This window comes from Ochotona curzoniae, unplaced genomic scaffold, assembly GCF_017591425.1.
Source record: "Ochotona curzoniae isolate NIBS_2020 unplaced genomic scaffold, NIBS_Ocur_1.0 patch68, whole genome shotgun sequence".
Taxonomy (NCBI): domain Eukaryota; kingdom Metazoa; phylum Chordata; class Mammalia; order Lagomorpha; family Ochotonidae; genus Ochotona; species Ochotona curzoniae.
In genome coordinates, this window is record NW_024467048.1 from 94449 (window position 1) to 109891 (window position 15443).

General features: G+C 43.3%; 1 protein-coding gene across 4 annotated transcripts in view; it reads right to left on the reverse strand.

Annotated features, from left to right (window-relative positions):
• Nucleotides 1-643: 643 nt before the first annotated feature.
• The window catches only part of LOC121168159 (formin-like protein 2), a 305377-nt gene continuing 290577 nt past the window's right edge, over nt 644-15443 (reverse strand). The window contains exons 21-27 of one of the 4 annotated variants that reach the window (XM_040997990.1): nt 14672-14801; nt 12091-12254; nt 10976-11077; nt 8852-8950; nt 8077-8200; nt 4669-4715; nt 644-2649 (exon numbers count right to left, since the gene is read on the reverse strand). In XM_040997990.1, the coding sequence (XP_040853924.1) occupies nt 2611-2649; nt 4669-4715; nt 8077-8200; nt 8852-8950; nt 10976-11077; nt 12091-12254; nt 14672-14801 (705 nt within the window). In that variant the 3' untranslated portion in view covers nt 644-2610. Of the gene's footprint in view, nt 2650-4560; nt 4716-6082; nt 6293-8076; nt 8201-8851; nt 8951-10975; nt 11078-12090; nt 12255-14671; nt 14802-15443 lie in introns of those variants that run through there. The other 3 variants (XM_040997987.1, XM_040997986.1, XM_040997989.1) reach the window with 3 other exon arrangements.

Below are 15443 nucleotides of genomic sequence, written 5' to 3' on the forward strand. Positions count from 1 at the left end.
TATTCCTGGTAAAAGTATATGAGGGCAGTTTTATCAAAAATTAAAATAGATACTTTATTATCAGTTCTATAATTCACATGTATCTTAAAAACTGGGTATTAAAGTGTTGAATAAAAGCATTCATTCACCTGTATTGAGTCCCATTCATGCTGAAGCAGAGGGAGTCAGGAAACTCACTGAACGCCACAGTATATACTTCAGTGTTAGAAAGCATGGTAAGTGGAGAACAAAGAGTCTGAATTCAAACATCTTTCTGCTAAGCCTAAACTATGGCCTTATTTGAACTTAATTGCTGTAGTTTGGATCTGAACACATTCTGAATTTGTGGACTAAATTAGTTTTGGCAAAATATGCAACTGGAACCAAAGCATTGGTACTTTTCCACCTAGTATTGCTTTTTGTTTGTTTGTTTTTGGTAGAACACCCAGATGAATATTTGTGGGTCGTGGAGGAAAGAGATTTCAAAACCCAAAAAAGCAATTCCTATGGCAATAGTAAGCTCATCAATACAGATTGTAGTTTGCTCAAATAGGAAAAGATTTTTCCTCAAATCAAAGCATTTAAGCTCAAATAGCAAGATGGGTCTACACAAAAAAATCCACCAGAAGGTATCACTGAAAGATTATAACATATTACAGAATAGTAGTGTAAATAGTTTATTTGCTCATATGCCATGAAAAGACCAGAAAGGTAACATGAATTGCTTTTATAAAACATTTCTAATATTGCTAAGAAGCAGGCCCATTAATAGACAAACAGTAAAGAACATGCCAACATCATTGTCTATTTGAAGAATAAACAAGCAATGGTTCTCACATGTATGCCAGCACAAAGATTTCAAAAATAGCTGCTTTGTAGTAAATTTCCAACTATTGTGTCTTGTGTACCTCCAATCAAATTGCTATTTTTACCAGAATGTATTTTAACTGAAAGACAAAATGTTGGCATGTTCTTTTTTTTCTGCAGAGTACACATTATGGAAATGTACCACCGAGTGGCAGCTCAAAAGTAATCTGTAAATAGGTATACTAAAGTGAAATGTAACAGATCTCTAGGCTGTTCTTGTAGTTAAATATATTTAATAAAAAAAACTATAAGTTAAAATAACATTCAGATTGTATAGAGTAGGCTGCTGAATTTTAAAGCAATATTTACAATTATTACCCAGAGGCTTCGGTGGGAATTAAAGAGAAGTGTAAAAACCATAAAAAACTGCACCGATTTTATAGCAAAATATCTGTACATTTAAAAAGAGGTCATATAACTACACGTTATCCAAGGAAAGGTGACCTTCACCCAAGGGCTCACATAAGCACAACATAAAATAAACTCAGTGGTTAAATACTATACAATAAACTTTACAATTAATATACTGATGGTAATTACCAAGAAGGTAAGCCAGAAGCAGAATGTGCGTTATTAAAAGTATAGCTTCAATCCAGTTTTTCACTTTGGAATGGGTCAAGCGCCCTTCTGGGGGGGAGGGGGGAGAGACAAACTTAATCACAATGTATTTTTCAATAAATGTACCTCCCCATAAGGAATTTGGGGATTTAGCTTTAATGTGTGATGCCAAATGTATCATCTTCAATTTACAAAGAGAAACAGATTGGGGTGGGGGGGGGGAGGGAAACACCTGCGATTGTCAGGAAAATAAAAGCCAGGTTCCTAAAACTACCCTGTTAGCAAATGTAATTTTGAATATTTGTTGACAAGAGCTAGTGAACTCCCTGGCTAGGAAGGCACCAGTTTCTACTCTTAGGATTTTTGAAGACCATTATAGGTAGATCCTAATACTGAGATGTTAAATTAGTGCCAGTTAATAAATATATTTGCATTATTTTAAAAAGCTGCCTTAAGCGGAAGAACAGTACTGCAGTTAAGTCTCAAGATGGCATTTTACGCCATCATATCCTTGCATTCAACCCAGTAACCATCTTGGACAGGGCATTATACCCTAGCACAGAAGGAAGATGCAACACTAGAGACAAAGTTGAGTGACTGACTTATGTGTCACTGCAACTGCATCTCATTTGCGCTTTGCCAGGGCTTAGGTAATGGACAGAAGTAGTTCATCATGTGACTTGTCACTTGCAAGTCCTTATAAATACAAAACTGGATGGATATAGCTGAAACACAAAATTCCTTAAGACGTTTCAGCAAAAGAAGCCCATAGCAAATGCAACCATGTTACAATTTATCAGGATACCAGGGTAGACCATGGTGCAATCAAAATGACAGGTAATGAATTTCATACGAAATTTACATTTTGGTTTAAAAAAAACCAATTGGTGTTAAAAAAAATAATCAAATCAAATCCTATTGCTTTGATTAATCTGAGCAGGTATTTCCATTTTTTAGGCACTTGTTAACAAGGTTTGAAAGAAAAGCCCATCATTATTTCTATGTGGTTGCTAAATCCGAGCCCTTAAAAATATTTTATCTGTGTGCAAGGCTGCAGTTAAATAATAGCACATAAAATTTATGTGGGCAGTTTTCATTCATGCACACCCTCTTCATGTAGGCAGGTTCCTGGAAGTCACATCGTTATTTCCGCACCATTAACAGAACGCAAGTTTTGTTCATCAAAGCGCCGCCTGACACTTCTCCTCACCGCATCGGCTCTTCTATATGGTTGGTTTCTAAGATCTGTAAAGAGGAGAGTGGCCAATGAAAGAATAGCAACCTTTCATACCCTGTGTCTTAAGCAAGACAAAGGCCAGCTGGCAGCCAATCAAAGCAGCTTGTGAAGAGTCAACTATTGGGCCCTTCAAACTCTGAGCATTGGACCAAAGCATGTGCATTTGCCTTAATATTTACAATCAAGATAGGATGCAGTACTCATTAAGATTTTGGGACTTGGAGAGAGAAATATACAGGAGATTATTTCTAGCACTGACTAGAAAGACTGGTGACATTTTTATTATAAGATTTCTTGAAATGGAAGCAGCTGTGGCTTAGTTTTCTCTGGAAGCCTAGATAACATCCTTAATTACAGTTCATTGTAAACTGCAAAACATGTATCTGATTGTCCCAACCTACAGTAGACAGGTACAGGTTGTTATTTTTATTCCATTAGGCTTACCACAGTTACTTTATCATTTGGGGTATTAAACACACAATGCCCAGTTTATAATGAAAGCTACATTGAATAATTGAATCCCCGAGTACTTTTTCCTGCCACACAATATTTGTTTCATCATATTTGGGAGATATGAGCCATTCTGTTTTCCAGCTTACATAGGCAGTGCACAGATGCCTGACAAGGAAAGGAGGGAGGGACATTTGGCATAGCGGTTAAGACATCACTTGAGATGCCCACATTTCGTGTCACAGTGCCTGTGATTGGGTCTCTCCATGGCTAATTCCAGGTTTCCTGCTTGTGTGCATCCTGGAAGGCAGCAGGGATGGCTCAAGTACCTGAGTCCCTCCCATGCCCAAGAGACTCAGATGGAGTTCTAGCTCCTAAGCCAGCAGACAGGATTGCTTCCCACTCAAAAACGGGGAAAAACTAGAAATAGCAATCACCACTTCCTAGTTTAAGAAGATACTGCTCTGTTGGGATAAACAGAGGAACATTACAAATATATAGATGCTTTCTTGAATAAGGTAAAACAGCCTAGATGGCAATCAACATCTTTTTGATGAAGTTAGGACATAATGGGGGAAAAAATAATAAAGCTGACTTTATACTCCCCTCCCTGTTCTGAACAGTATTGGGGTCTTCAAACAGCTCACAGAAAACGAACATTGAAAACACGGATTTCAAAATCTTTTGCACCAAAATATCTTAATTCTGCATATTTCCCTTTCATTAACTTAGTATTGTTGACTTCTGTCAGGAAGGGAAATAAAAACAATTTAGAATCAATTTTTTTTTTTTTACCTCTTCACTTGTTCAATTGAAAATAGAGCCACTGAGCCATATGCAGTTTACAAAATGTCCCATCACCTCCCATATTCTCAGTTTCTTGAGTTTTTAATATGGAAAATAAAATGAGGACTAAGGTGTCTGAATTCTCTTGAAAAAATGAAATCTATGGCTTTACTGGGTCCAGTAAGGTCAAGCTGGGGCAGGTTCAGCCACCCCCCTGGGGCCTACCCTTCCGGATCTGTCATTCCTGTTCCCCTTCTAAAGTCAAGAATTTTGCATGCTCTATTCCTCTTGAGCACTGGCATCCTAAACTAGACTGGTAATAAAAGGCCAGAAGCCCACTTTTGGCCAAGAATCCAGTCATTAGATCTTTGAAGCAATTAGTTCTAAAATCCTGCTTCCTCAAAAGCTGTAGATTATGTTTCTATGCCAGGGCCTGTCCTCAACCTTCAGATCAAAATGGAGTTAACTGAACAACATGAAGGCTGAGAAAGCAGCAATGGAAGGACAGCCTGGAACTCAAACCAAGTACCACCATCAACACCCATTGTGTTGTTCATCATTTTTGGAAACATGGAAGCAGGCCAAGAAAGAGTTGAGAGAGGAGCCCAGCTTTATATCAGTGGAATATGAGTACAAATGACTTCCCCTGGTCATACTGTCACCAGCATTACCCTTAGCCATAGATTGAAACCATTGATCTGCAAACAGAGACAGGAGGGAAGCTAAGTAAAAAGTGATGCTTGCCAGCTCTGTGTATCCTCCACCACCGGTGTGCTAGAAGAAATCCTTACCCTCGAGTGAACATTTGGAAATTTAGTGATATTATTCTTCTTTAAGGCTAAACAGAAAAAACAAAAACACAAAATGATGGTTAAGTAAAAATGGGATGAAAATGGAAAGCAACTCAACTTAGTGCTTAACATTCCTGGGCACGTTAGCCAACAGAGGAAGAGACTAGAAGGCCATTACTATCAGAAGTGTTAGATGAAACAAGGGAAGCTTGAGTGTCTGCCCACCCAGCTCTGACCACCCAGTTCCAAGCTGCTTTGAAGATTGGCTCCAGAAAGACAGTTCAGCAATAACACTAACTAACAATAAGCATAGACCAAGCAGATGAATTTCTAGCCTTGTTAATATACGTAGGTAAGCACACAGCAGAGCAAAGACATACAGCGCCCTTTGAGGCATGAGACAGAAACACAACAAGCTCAAATCATAGTCATTCCACAAAATAAACGCCCAGTTCCATGTCAATCTCAGCATAACAGTCAATCCATAGGCACTAGAGAAAAGCTTCACAATCTAAGCCCGGTAAATTACTTATTGAGAAAATCTGGTCATCTTTGACTTCTAACAACAGTGGCACTTTCCAATGACAGGTATTTGCTGTTGTTATTTCTGGTGCCAATATCCTAATTCAAGAAGCAGGTGCAATCTCCTCACAGAAGAAATATGCTGTGTTTGACATGGAATGAAATAGCAGTGAAGAGGTGTGGATGAGAGTAAGATGGCAGGGCCTATGTTTTCACTTTCACCTCATAGCTTTGCTCCAATATGGAACTATTCACAGTAGGCTTGAGGAAAGAGTTGTGACTGGCCCAGGCTGGGCTGTTAGGAGGCCACGGCCTGCCTCACAAGCAAACAGGCTTCTAAACCACAGCAAGGTAAAGATCACACCATGAATTCCACTACATTACAAAGTCTGTAAGATGGCCAAGAAGGCTTACTTTACACTACGCACTGCTCCCTGCTCCTGGGAATCATTTTGTCATCTTAGAATTTTTTGCATTGTTGTATAACAGGTTATTGTACTGTCAAGCAATGTTAACCAGGTATTTTTGTGTTTTAAAAAGAGCCTAGTTTAATGTCCTTAAACCTAGCAGATTGTAATAAGTACTCAGTCAACGTTAGGCATAATAATGACTGTGCCTGATGACAGTATCATTTTGCATCCCAATCTGTAAATTTAAAAATGCTAAAAACAATTCCTCTGTCCCAAGCCTGACTTTCAAAGAAGTGCTCTATTTACAATTTGTCTGCACATTTCTTCAAGCAATTCTATGAACTGTCAATCATGCCCAGACTGTTACAGCAATGTGCATGAAATGTACCGAAAAATGGCAATGAACGAGTAATAATAAAACGCAAAACCATGCACCATGAAGGCAGCATAAAACACAACATGATGGAGGTGACAGTTCCATGCTTACACTTGGGCTGGCCCCAACAGACACGCAGAGGGAGACACTGGTTATCAAACACAACACAACAAACAAAACCTGTAGCAACCTTTTAGGAGCATCAGGTGAAAAAGAGCAATAGTTTAGTAATGGTATTCCTCAGTGAGAACAGGTTCGCAGAAAAATCGAGAGCCACGCTTGGCGGTGCGCGCGGTAAAGGGCACGGTCTTCAGCACTGCGTTGAGAATGACAACCAAACAACACAAACAGAAGAGAGGAGAGAGCCAAGATCCACCGCATTAGTTCATGGTTAGTGCGTTGTTAATCACACTGGGGACAGAGGTGGGGAGGGCAGCCAGGAAACAGGGAACATAGTCTACTCAGTTCATGGACGTCTTGTTAAAGAGTTTTTTCTTTTTTCCAACCAAGGGCTTAGGAGTGGACCAGAAAATGGAAAAGGTTCAAAGGAGAATGAAAGCTTCTCCATAAGCTGATAGTCATTCACGTCTGGTAGTTGAACCATTTAGGTCAGGCACATTAGGAAATGGCCATCACATGCCTCTCATGAAGCCAGGTATCACTGAGACAGGTGACAGATGGTGAAAGAGAACGTCCCAGCCACATGCTTCCCTATCTACCCAGTTCATTTTCTGGTGATGCTGAGACTAACAGGTGCTTACCGAGGCCGGAGAGATGTTCCTGGTGTGGTTTATGGCAGAGTTCTCTCCCGGTATGGAGCAGGCAGGGACACAGGCTCAACACTGGGGGCTGTTACTGAGGGCCTCTGCAGGCCACTCAGAAACACCAATGGGCACACATGTATCCGGTGCCTGGCTCTGGGTGCCCATTCACCACTCACCTATTCCCCTAGTACTGGCACTGCTTCCATCTGAACACTTAATGACTCTGTTTTAAAAAAGAAATCTATCAATTGGTCTTATCTATTTGTCTTATTTATCTGTTTTCCTGGGTCAGAGTTAGTGAAAAATATGTGGTTTTCAACTCTCTACAGTACTGGCTGAACTACTGAATAAGAAGTGAAAAGATACAAATAAAAATTGATTTTTAAAAAATAAGACAACTACGGAAATGTAAATAGTATCTAATATTAAGAACTTATCATCTTGGATAACAAGTAAAAATGGTACTGTGGGCATATTTCGATATATTTTTGTTTTGGTTTGTGTTTTTCAAAGGTACAAAGTGAAGCATTTCCAAGTAGAAACACATGTACAGCATGTGCTGTGAAAGAGTCCCACTGAGGACCTGGGGGCTCCTCATACTCTTTTCTACACTCTTGTGCATTTTTAAAGAGTGAAGTATCTCAGAAGCTGGTAAACAGCATTCGTGTGCAACAGACACAAAAGAAAACTCATATGGTGCCGTAAGTCTTGCTAAAAGATTATGGCTGGGTGTTTTCCTCCTCATCTGGAAGGGGAAAACACAGCGATGAAGACTTGGTTCAAACACGAAACACTCGGCTGAAAGAGCTGTGCTGGGTTCAGCACACTTCCCAGCTAACGGAATGGTCAGTCTCCAACCCTGGGCTAGAAGCCCACTGGACCATTCAAACGAAGGGATCAGGCCCTGGCTTCCTTTTGATTGCAGTGACTCTGAATAAGTGAGCTGGTGACTCAGGAGCATGCTGGAAGAGCCTGCATGGTGGGTGGTTAGTACTGAGCTGACGAGGTCTTAGCTGCATTATTAATTTATCAGGCAGGTGGGTAGGAGGAAAATGGAGCATGATAACAAACTGAAAATAACAGAAAATCATTGGGAGAAACAGCACTGCTGAAATCCACAGGGTTCCAATGATACTAAGAGATACGACTTTTTTTCTAGAGTGCTGGGCCAGTAAGCATGCTCCTGTAATGTACTCTGACCCCTAGCATGGAGTGTCTGGGTATGAGGCTGGATCGGAACGAAGGTGCAATCTCAGCACAAACGATGTTGCCTGTGGCCCAGTCCATGTGAGGCTGGTGGAATCTCCACGAGCCACACCATGGAAACACACTTTACCTGTGATAATGTCTTCAATGGCACCGTCTTTTCCCTCGTACACATGTCTGTTATCTTTCACTTGCCGCCTTCTTAACTCTGCAATCAATTCTTGTTGCTGCCTCTTTGACTTATGGGAAGGAGACTGAGAAGAAAGGAGGACAGACATTAGTAGAGTCAGCAAGCCCCCACTGGCGATTTCAGCACACTCAAAATGTGTCTGAATACAATGTTCCTAATAAGCAGCCTCAGCCCAAGATCTCAGACGGCATGATCCCAACGCTCTGTCCTAACACAGACTCAGAAAGCTGCTGGGGAGAAGACCAAGATTCAGAAGAGACAAAACTCCAGTCAGCATCAAGGGGAAGGCTGGGTCCTACAGCCACAGCAGCAGCTGCTGACAAACACAGACCTGTTCTACTGTACTCAAAGGAAATGTGCACCTGCTAGCCTTGCCTGATGACACTATCCTTCCAGCAAGCCCTCCAGGCATCAAGGCCATTAGGAAAAAACAGCATGAACCCTTTGCCCCCCACTCTTCAAGTCACCTGCTAACATTTAGCCAGCTAACATTTTAGTTTCCAATCTATCAACTTAGAAATGTTACGTAAACATTCACTCAGCCTTATTCCAGTGGTAGTTTGAACAGTCACAGAGGAGCAGCTTCCCATTTGTTAAGCTTTTCAGTCTTGGACCCGGGCAGGTGGCCTTGCTGCCCTGCTTACTGCTTGCCCACACATGCTCCAGGGGCCTCTCCTTGCATGGGCACCCAGCACAGGAACAGGGCATAGTTTACCTTTGGGTCCTGTTGTTCCATCAGAGCTTCCTGCTCCAGGAGCTTCGCCATGAGAGCTTGTTCCTGCTTCTTCCTCAGCTCATTTTCCTCCTCTGCTTGCTAGGTCAATCAAAAGAACCAGAAAGATCACATCAGTGGAAATGACAGTAGTCAAGATTTTTCTAAGTCATTCTTTGAGAATATCTATAGTGAATCAGGAATTACAGGTAAATGCAAGATGGAGGAGACAGACCCATGCTATCCATATTTAATGCCATTGTCTATCCCACCATCTCCAAAGCTGCTCACTGACAATGCCCTCCCTGCACAAAATTCCCTTCCTAACGATCCTATGATCTTGGTGTCAGCCCCACAGGCCTGGGGACAGCTGGCCTGCTGGCACCTGTGCTCAATGACTTTCACGTGACTTTGTGTGGCTACCAGCATCTGTCTACCTGCCTCTAAGCTTTGCTAAAAGCAGAATGGACCAAGTCTTGCCCCCACCTCAACTGGTCTTTTGCCCAACTGTTGGGGGCAAATCTCCACTGCCCTGATCTCTTGTTACACTGTTATAGGAGGAGAAATGAAAGAGGCTAGAAAGATTTAAAAAAAAAGAAAGCAAGCCGAAAATACATATTATTTTGCACGCTTGATTTTCTAGCTGTAGATCAGAGTAGGCATTAGGAGGGGTGATGACAGATAAATAAACACTGAGGCTCTCTTTCAAAGCCAAACTCCCTGAAAGAGACTTCTACAAACTCTCAGACAGGTCACCTCTCTAAATTGGATTTGAAGTACAAGTTCACAGACAGATCCTTCAGCCTCAGAGATACACCTTCTGTCAGAAAGTTTGATCTCTGTTGCTTCTGTCTTCAATTTCATTTTAGATCATATTTGGGAAAGGAAAAGGGGAATATCATCCCCAAACCCCTGCCTCTTTCCATAAAGTGCCCATGTTGGTGGCATGAGGAAGACCTTTTATAATGTGGCTGCCTGCCAAGCAGCTCACTGAAGTGGCTCAGAAGGCCACCAGGGGAAGGGACACAGTGGAGGGAACACTTAGTGCACCATCTGCTCTGCTCAAAGCCTTGCTGAAGGCTGGAGTTTTGAGGCCAGCTCCAGGCATGACTCAGCTCATTGTAGTGGCATCTATTTCACATTTTGAACTCAGAATGCCACCTCTGTGGCTCAGCGCCGCCACCAGCTGCCAGCCAAGCACACTCTTGTCATTCCCAGCCTCCAGGGCCTTGTACACGGGAATTTTTGTGCTGTGTCTGTGCCCTCCCACTGTCAAGACACCTTCCTCCTGCCAGCAGCTTATGGGAGCCTTGCTACATTGTCTGCTCAGAGAAGATGGCTCAGTATTCTAACATTTGGTGTCTCAGGGGATCAGCCCCAGGGGTGACAGTAAAGTCTCCCATTTCCAATTAATTCCCCCCTAAAGTCCAGAAAATCCTGCTACATCCTTCAGCAAACACATCTTCCACTGCTGAGATCAATAGGAGACACAGCTAAGCCTCAAAAGTACAGACTGCGAAGTCTTCTAGGTGAGACAGAATCTTAATGCCTCCGCCCTTGTTACTCCTTCTCAAAGAGCAAGTTCTTTGGACACAGGCCTCTGGGTCAAACACTATTTCTAGCCTGTGGTCCTGGTTTTATCTGAGACAGCCTCCACTGGGACGGTATGTTACTGACCCAGGCAACAAACAGGGGCATCCACTCTTGACAGTGCTGCCCTCAGTGGACACTGGGACAGCCCTGGTCAGGGTCTTAGGGCGGGGCTAGGATCTGCTCTGAGGTTCCCTGCCCACAGTTCTCCATCTTTGCCATAAGGGTTCAGTACTTCTCACTAAACAATTCTATGAGAACACTGGATTTTCTAAGCCCCTTATCTGGTCTATGTGGATCAACACGAAGCAAGGGGTGCCAGGGGGCTTGGCTTGCAGTACCTCACTCCAGGAGGGGGCTGCTAAGAGCTTTTCTTTTTCTTGCTAGGGTCTGGGATCGGTCCAGTGGAGAGAAGGCCAACCTGCCCGAGGGCCCCAGAGCTCTCAGATTCCAGCACCCAGTCTTGCTGCCCTAGGCCGGCACCAGGTGGCCCAGGCCTCGGCAGCTGCGTCTCCAGGACGCTGTCTTCCTGATTACCTTATAAGCTTTCACAAAGCGAACAAAGACAGGAAAGAAGACGGAGGGTGGTGTTGTCTTGGGGTTCTCTCCAAAGTACTTAACCACATCGTCAAAGGCATCCTGTGAAGAAACACAATGCTCATGAACTTCATTCCAACACTTGAACTTGAAATTCCGGGAACAGTAGCCACTGCAAGCTACAACCTCTAGTGCCTGCTGCCTCCCCACATCCTCTTCAGACTGCATGGCACCCCACAGGTCCCATTAAAGGCACCCAGAGAGAGCAACAGCAAGACACAAGAATTCATCTGTAGCATCTCCTAACCCTTCTACAAACCAAACCCGTCCTTCCCACATACAGACATTAAATCTGGAGCCATTTCCTTTAAGAGTTTCCTTTCTTATAATCAGCAAGGTTAGAAGGAATCTCTGGAATCACATGAACTTCAAACCCACATTTCTAACTTCCAGGTACCCAAAATACACCCACATGGGAGCCACACAAATTGTTCAAGTCTCTAATAAAACTGTTCTGTGATAAAGGGCAGCCACAAATTAGAGACCAACTCCACAACGTCTACTTTCTGAGCTCCCCCAACATTTTGCTTCCTTTATATAACCATATGTAGTTCGCTGTTACACAGGTTTGTTTATGTGAGGTGACTTCAAAGAAGTAATGGAAAATTAAAAAAAAAAAGTGGAATAAAAACCTAAAATTGTATTTGCAACATAAACTCCATCTGTGTAAGACATTTGTGTAATGCTATCATTTAGTCCATCCTTATAGGACTGAAGATCTTGGTAATGTTACCACGACAACATAGTCTTTTTAAAATTAACTGGGGAAATAATGAGCGCCTGACACTTGTTGAATTGAATACAGGACCCATCCAGGAGGGAGTCTAAAGGCAGGCCAGGAGGGCTTCTACTGATGAGGATCATGATCCTAAACTGGAAAGCGACAGGAGCAGAACAATGCACTACCAAGGAAAACCACAGCGAACAGTCCACATTTAGTTAGCTCTGTCTGCATAGGAAATCCAACATTTCCTCCCCAAAGGAGCCTGCACCCCAGGGCTTCAAGGCATCCAGTGTCTTCCTCTCTGTGGATGTCGCCAGGTGGCAGCACTGACCTGGGCAATCTTGGCATCATCCTGCAGTTTCTTCAGCTTTCCCTCATGGTTGAGGATGAACTCCTTCAGCAGGGTGTTGTGGTCGTGCATCGTGTACTCCCGCTTGGTCAAGTCCATGCCCCTCTGGAGCTCCTTCACATCCAGCAAAACATTCTCGAGAGAGACTGAGGGAGAAAAGGCAGTGTCCCAGTGAGTGAGTCCCTTCCCAAGGGAAGCCAAGTTCTCAGGCAGTGGCTCCTAGGTTTACTCTTTCATGGAACTTACACCTGGTCTCTAGTTTTCACGCATAGACCCCTCAGCAAGAATAATCCACAAGCGTTCACTATGAAACACTATATTAAATTCTTCATAGGGACTAATTCATGAGTTTATTTTGCCAGTATGGCAAAGTAGCTTTAGAAGGTTCCACGTCCTGTCCTGGGTCATGTGGCTAACAGATGATAGAGAAAAAGTTCAGGTTGCAGCTAAGAAGTCCAAATTCATTTCTATCTAGGCACAGAAGGGCCTGTGATGAGTCCATGACAGCTTGTTCTGCAGCTCTCCAGCAGGTGGCAGCATCTTTCCTACTGCACTTTCATGGTACTGATGAAACAGCAACCTCAGATAGATGCTTTTTGTGAAACCACCCTCTCTGCTTCAGAAAGGCTTAGTAGGAGCCTTCCCAATGGCAGCATGGCTGCCTCTCAGGGTGAGCACCCTTCAGGAGCCTCCCTAGTCTGCCTCCCAACAGAAGTCAGGTAGAATGAGGCCAGACCTTGGACTCAATTCCACACAGGGATGAGCTATAAGAAAATGAAACACAGTCTTGCCCAGACTCACATTGTCTCATTTATCTTTGCTTCCCCAATACTTAGGACAGTGCCAACCACACAGAAGCCACTCAGAAGTGTTCCCTGTAGAAGTGAAAGACTGAAGACAGGGGAGAGGATGCAAAGAATGTGTGGTGGCCCACGAGCACAGCAAGGGGCCAGCAGAAAAACACCCACCCCGGAGCACCCTGATCTCCCCATTCCCCTGTCAATCTCTTTGTTCAAATAATACATTCTGGAAATTCTGCTTTGGACAAACAAAATGTGCTAATTACACTTAGAAAGATTGTAACTTTCATAACACTTTCTTAACTAGAATTACAATGCTTAAGAACTCTTAAGCAAAGGCAAATCTGAAAGAGCAGAAATTTTAACCACCTCACCAGCACTTAAGAGATCTCTCCTGGCCTATAAAATCATTTCCATCTGCCTCTCAGCCTCCGATAGGCTCTCAGCACTATCTACTCCAAGAACAATGCTGTCATTCCATTCATTTGTTCATTTGCTCATCCATTTATTGTCACCATCCAATTAGCCAAGGTCTGATAATTGTAAAGATAAATAAAGCAGGGCCAGATGCTGTGGAGCAGTGAATAAAACTGTTGCCTGTGACACTAGCATCTACTATGGGTGCTAAGACCTGGATGCTCTATTTCTGATCCAGTTGTCTGCTAAAGGCCTAGGAAAAGCAGCAGAAGCTAGGCCAAGTGGTTGGGCCCCTGCCATGTGCTAGGGGAGACATGGATGAAACTCCTGGCTCCAGCCAGGCTCAGCCACAGTTGTTGCAGCCATCTGGGGAGTGAATAAACAGATAGAAGACTCTCTTTCTCTGTCTCTCTCTCCCCTTCGCTGTAACTCTGACTTTCAAATAAATACTTTTTTAAAACAAGAAATGAACCTTACTATATCCTCATAAAGTACAGAGACTGCAATAGACATGCATGTTGTAATAGCAAAATGTGACAAATCATGTACTAAAGGGTCATAGGGAGCCCTCTTAGCCTGAGAAAAGCAGAGAAGGCTTCACCTTCGAACATCAGCTAAGTCTGGGGTAGACCTCAGGAAACTGATATACTAACAAATACTGGCTGCTATGATTCAGGATCATAATCTGAAAAATCACAGCGTGTAAGTAACTCTAAAAGCAGTATGCATGCCCTTACTTTTTCTAGCATTCTGGTAAAAGGACATGAGTATATCAGATGATAGACTAGCCAGAAAAACAGCTGGGGTTCCAGTCTTGTTTCGAACACTTTCCACTCACAGACCCTTAGGCTAACCTCTGAAATTCAAATTTCCTCATTTATACCCAGCGATCTTATTTCCTATGCATCCCAGGTATCTCAGAGTCACCAGTGATTGAAATCAGAAAATGCAGAAGTGCTGGCAATTTGGTGACAAGGCAAAGGCACACGGTTAGAATGGCACCATGCCAGCTAGGGTGGTGGGACGCAGGCAAACTAAACATGCTTCTTTGACTGGGTAAGTCTCACATACACATTTTCTATTTGAGACAACAGCAACAGAAAAGCAGGGTGAGGAATGGGAGACTTCAAGGCTTGGATCTTCTCAGAGATCACTTCCTGCCCACACTCACAGCCACTGTCAGGTGTGAATACTGCCATGGCTATGTGTTCTAGACCAGAGCTTCTGCCTTGCCAGCCTTGCCTCTTAGATGGGTTCTGAAGAGTGTTGGCCTTAGGAGGGGCCAACTGCCCGATGCTAGACCCATCCACAACCCCAGGGTGGCATTAGCAGCTACAATCAGGTACCTGCAGCAGCTTTTTCTACATAATGCAGTTCATTATAAAACAGGGACACCTGGTGATATTTTTCTTTTACAACATTCGATATGTAGTGCAGCAGTGTTTGTTTCCGGTCTGTGGACTTGGTGTCTAAGAGCTGAAAAGAAAAGGTAGCATAGTTAGGTCCAAACAGGAAAAATAACAGGAGACTTATCCATCACGTGCTGATTTCCCACGCAAGAGTACATAAGTGAGCACAGCTCTCCAACAGGCTCACAAAGATACATCCCAGAAGAGCATTCAAGGTTCAAAGTGTCGGGCCTGGCCCAGTAGCCTAGTGACAAAAGTCCTTGCCTTGCACATACCAGGATCCCATGTGGGCACCAGTTCATGTTCCTGTGGTCCCACTTCCCATCCAGTGCTTGCAGCCTGGGAGGGCAGTCGAGGACGGCCCAAAGCTTTCGGACCCTACACCACTTGGAGAGTGAGTCAGCTGATGGAGGATTTTCCTCTCTGTCTCTCCTCCTCTCTGTGTATCTACTTTTCCAACAAAAATAAATAAATCTTACAAAAAGAGAGAGAATTGTATCTTAAAAAAAAAAAAAAGATGCAAAGTGTCCTCTGTTGAGTCCCAAAGATTCCCTGACCAGGGGATGTGTCAACTATGGGGATGAATGGAAGCCACAAGGGTTTCATCGCTCCTCATAGGAAGTCTCTGCCTCTGCTAGTCCACCTGCCCTGGTTTAAAAGCAGGAAGGTTCCAGCTGTCATGTTCTTCATAGCTAAGGGCCAGAGTGGA